The sequence below is a fragment of the Budorcas taxicolor genome, chromosome 6, assembly GCF_023091745.1.
Source record: "Budorcas taxicolor isolate Tak-1 chromosome 6, Takin1.1, whole genome shotgun sequence".
In the NCBI taxonomy this organism is placed as follows: Eukaryota; Metazoa; Chordata; class Mammalia; order Artiodactyla; family Bovidae; genus Budorcas; species Budorcas taxicolor.
The window spans coordinates 69,995,139-69,999,141 of NC_068915.1; the positions used below are offsets into that span (position 1 = coordinate 69,995,139).

General features: G+C 54.1%; 1 protein-coding gene across 1 annotated transcript; it reads left to right on the forward strand.

The window, feature by feature from the left end:
• Window positions 1-384: 384 nt before the first annotated feature.
• GSX2 (GS homeobox 2) lies at window positions 385-1,986 on the forward strand. The gene is made up of 2 exons (XM_052641826.1): window positions 385-961; window positions 1,646-1,986. The coding sequence occupies exons 1-2, from the start codon at window positions 385-387 to the stop codon at window positions 1,984-1,986; spliced, it is 918 nt and encodes a 305-aa protein (XP_052497786.1).
• Window positions 1,987-4,003: the final 2,017 nt, after the last annotated feature.

The following is a 4,003-nucleotide window of genomic DNA, read 5'->3' on the forward strand; positions in this document are numbered from 1 at the left end:
CTACACTTTGCAAAGTCTCCCCCATCCCCCTCCTCCGAATTCTTCCCTGCAGCGCGCCCGCCCCTCCTCGCTGCTTCTGTTGTGACTCGGGCAGCCTATCCCGAGGGTGGGGAGCTGCGGAGGAGCAAGAGCCGAGCGGTACTCCGCAGCATCACGTGTCGGGGTGGGGGCTATAAAATCCCGGAGCCGGGGCGTCGGGCGGGGGACGTGAGGACCAGCCCTCTCCAGGGACCCCTTTGTTCGCAGTCCAGGCGCCGACACCTCGGAGTCCCCAAGGACTTGACCGCCTGCATCCGCGCCGCGCCCGGGGCCAGAGCTCTGGACAGGAGAGGGGAGGAGGCCCCCACGACCGGCCGAGCCCTCCAGCCACCCACCCCTCCCGACATGTCGCGCTCCTTCTATGTCGACTCGCTCATCATCAAGGACTCCTCACGGCCCGCGCCCTCGCTTCCCGAGCCGCACCCCGGGCCAGATTTTTTCATCCCGCTGGGCATGCCGTCCCCGTTGGTGATGTCCATGTCTGGGCCGGGCTGCGCGTCCCGCAAGAGCGGCGCGTTCTGCGTTTGCCCGCTCTGCGTCACTTCGCACCTGCACTCCTCTCGTGGGCCCGCGAGCTCCGGCGGCGGGAACGCCGGGGCTGGGAGTGCAGGGGCCGCGGGTGGCGGAGCGGCAGGAGCCGCCGGGGCCCTGCCCCTGCTCAAGAGTCAGTTTTCTTCGGGTCCTGGGGACGCACAGTTTTGCCCGCGCGTGAGCCACGCGCACCATCACCACCACCCGCCGCAGCACCACCATCACCACCACCAGCCCCAGCAGCCCGGCTCGGCTGCAGCAGCAGCAGCGGCCGCGGCGGCAGCGGCGGCGGCCGCGGCGGCCTTGGGGCACCCACAGCACCACGCACCTGTCTGCACCGCCACCACCTACAACGTGGCAGACCCGCGGAGATTTCACTGCCTCACCATGGGTAGGGCAGGTCCTGGGCACCTGCGCGCTACGCCTTGCCGGCTCCCGGGAGTAAAACGTGTCGCCTTCAGTGGAGGAAGTGGGAGCCTGTGGGGTGGGCAGAGGGGGCGAAGGAGGGGCTTTTAGAATAACTGCGGAGTCGTCCCCGTAAGTTCCGAGGTGAAAGTTAGCCTTGCCAGCCTCTCCAAGCAGCTTGGTGCGCTCGACTCGAGTACCTGGTGCTCAAGTCTGGGATAATAGCGGGTCCTTTGAGACTTTGAACTTGAGGGCTGAGAAACCAGAGGTTAACTGACTGAGGTCCGGGGTTGGTGTGTTTGAACTGAAGTGTGGCAATCGGGCGTCGAGGCTGGCTAAAAGCGTTTCGATGCTTTTGGTTAAGCCTGCCTGCCTTTCCGCTAGGCTGGACAGGAGACCACAGGACTCTGCCAACCCCTCACCCGCCCCCACTTTAATCCTCTGACTTTACATCCCCGAGATCAAAGGCCTTCGCTTGCTTTGGGCGTCTCTGTCCTTCCCGGCTAAGTAAAGATTTGTCTCCAAATGAGAAAGAGTGAGGGATGGGTACAGGTGTTTGGTTGAGCTTCGCGGGTGGGTCTTTGAGAGGCAGCGTTTCCAAGGGAGGGCCCTGAGGTGGGAGCGCCTCGCCGGAGAATTACCTTTCTGCCCTCTCTTGGCCCATATGCAGGGGGCTCGGACGCCAGCCAGGTACCCAATGGCAAGAGGATGAGGACGGCGTTCACCAGCACGCAGCTCCTAGAGCTGGAGCGGGAATTCTCTTCCAACATGTACCTGTCTCGACTCCGGAGGATCGAAATCGCCACGTACCTGAATCTGTCAGAGAAGCAGGTGAAAATCTGGTTTCAGAACCGCAGGGTGAAGCATAAGAAGGAAGGGAAGGGCACGCAAAGGAACAGTCACGCGGGCTGCAAGTGCGTTGGCAGCCAGGCGCACTTCGCGCGCTCCGAGGATGAGGACTCCTTGTCGCCGGCCTCTGCCAACGATGACAAGGAGATTTCCCCCTTATGAGGGAGGGCCGCCCCCACACACACCACGCGCTCCCGGCATCTCCCCTAACTCCCGATGTGGCTGGCACCCAGGGGCCAAAATCCTCACCCTTTCGGTGGTCCCACCTGGAGAAGCTGGAGAGGAGCATTCCCCAGGGCGTACATACCGGGCCTGACCTTTCTCCTGTCTCCTTGATCTGTCTGTTTGGGGCTCCTCGCGAAGTTATAGGTCGTCGTTGTTGTTTTTTATGTAAATAATCTAGATTCAACTCAGTTTTGTCATATAACAAAGGAAAAACAGGATTGGTTTAAGTTTAAAACTGTATGTGGGTTTCTTTTAAGCGCATGTCATTTCCCTTTCTCTGTCTTTCAGAACCAGATAAGAACATGGGGTTTCTTGATAATTTTTTTAAATGAAGGTATTAAGTTGCAAATAACTTAGAAAAGTAAACCCTGTAGGTCTTGCTTTCTGAAAATTTGCCTGAGGAGAGTCTCAAATCCAAGTCACTGGAAGTCTCTTTGTGAATAGTTTTATATAAAGTTTATATTTATATTTATTTAAATAAATGAGACAAAAATCAAAGTTTTAAATTCGTGGTGTTGGCTCTCACCAACTTCCCCTGTCTCTCTCTTCCCCATATGGATAGAGAATAAAAGTGTCTGAGAATCTACAGCAAAGTAATGACTGTAACTTGATAATGCAAGTCTCTTGGTTGAGGGAGTTTGTGACTGTAGGATTTGTGTCACCAAAACTTCTGCCAGGACACTTTCAGTCATGATGCTGCCTACCAGGTAGTACTCCGCATTCTTAAAATAGCTCTCTTCCTCACAATTGATAGGATAAATCCATTTAGAGTGACACTGACAATTGACGACAGGCAAACTTTTCAATTTATTTAGCAGGGGAAGTTGAAAATCGCTTACTCCTATTTATTTTCTGTAGCAGTCCCTCCTCCCTTTTTTTCCTTCTTCATTTCTCTCAAATACTAAAACCCAAATTATGTGAAGGAATCTGAATAGTAGGAATTGTTTTAGAAAGGGCAACAAACAGGTTGGAAGCAAACGCATGGAAACTTACGAATGATGCTACAAGTGACTAGAAACACCATTTTTGAGTGTTTGTCTAGCTAAGAAATTAGCTGGTTTCTACCACTGCTGCGGAAATTTTTTTTTTCAGGAATAGGGAGTTAGTCTGTCCAAAGATATACATTCTCAATTTTCCAAAATAGCTCAGAGGTGCCCTTGGACTTTGGGGGTTTTTTCCCTTGTCTCCTTTTCACCTAAATTAGTTCCCTTCTAGTCCCACTGTTCCCATCAATTTGCAGAGTTCACTCCTGCAAGCCTGGCCCTGGAGAAGACTTTGGCTCTGCCCTGGCTCTGCCAAGCAAGACAACCTGACTCTTCAGCACAGCTAGGTTATGTCCTTTAATGGAGAGAGTGAAGCTGAAACCTGGAAGCTAGGAGATCTCATTCCCTGAAGGCTGAGTCCCACTAATAACCACTGGTGTTATTTCTGATTATTTTCTGTAAAGATGCCACCCCAAAGGGCCAAGCCATAGGAACTGTTAACAACACATACTCACACTTAAGGTCTGATTTACTTTAGGTCTATAGGGACTGAAATCTCAACAGGTGAGGCTGCAGATTTAGTATAGGAAGGAGGAAAAAGGAGGGAAGATGTGACCATGGTTTCCCTGGCCAGAGATTCTCTCTCTCTCTCTCTCTCTCTCTCTCTTACACACACACACACACACACACACACACACACACTTCAAAGAACTCAGGGAGAAGGAAAGTCTCCTTTCAGACTCCCGAGGCCTGCTGTCAACTCTTATTCTGGTGCTAGTCAGGGCAGGCGAGGTGCGGGGGTGGGGGTGGAGGGGGTGAAGCTGGAGGGCTCGCCCTGAATAGGGAGCTGCTGGTGCTTTGTGCAGGGACATGGGACTGGGCCTGCGCAGTGGTCACAGGCAACCGGCTAGCTCCTGCCCCGGGCAGAGGCTCAGGCTCTGGATCGCTCTCTTGCTCACCCTCTAGCTCGC

Excerpts from the sequence above, each read along its gene's own strand:
- GSX2 (XM_052641826.1), top strand. The coding sequence starts at position 385 with ATGTCGCGCTCCTTCTATGTCGACTCGCTCATCATCAAGGACTCCTCA. Across the intron at positions 962-1,645 it reads ATTTCACTGCCTCACCATGG|GGGGCTCGGACGCCAGCCAG; the intron begins GTAGGGCAGGTC and ends GCCCATATGCAG.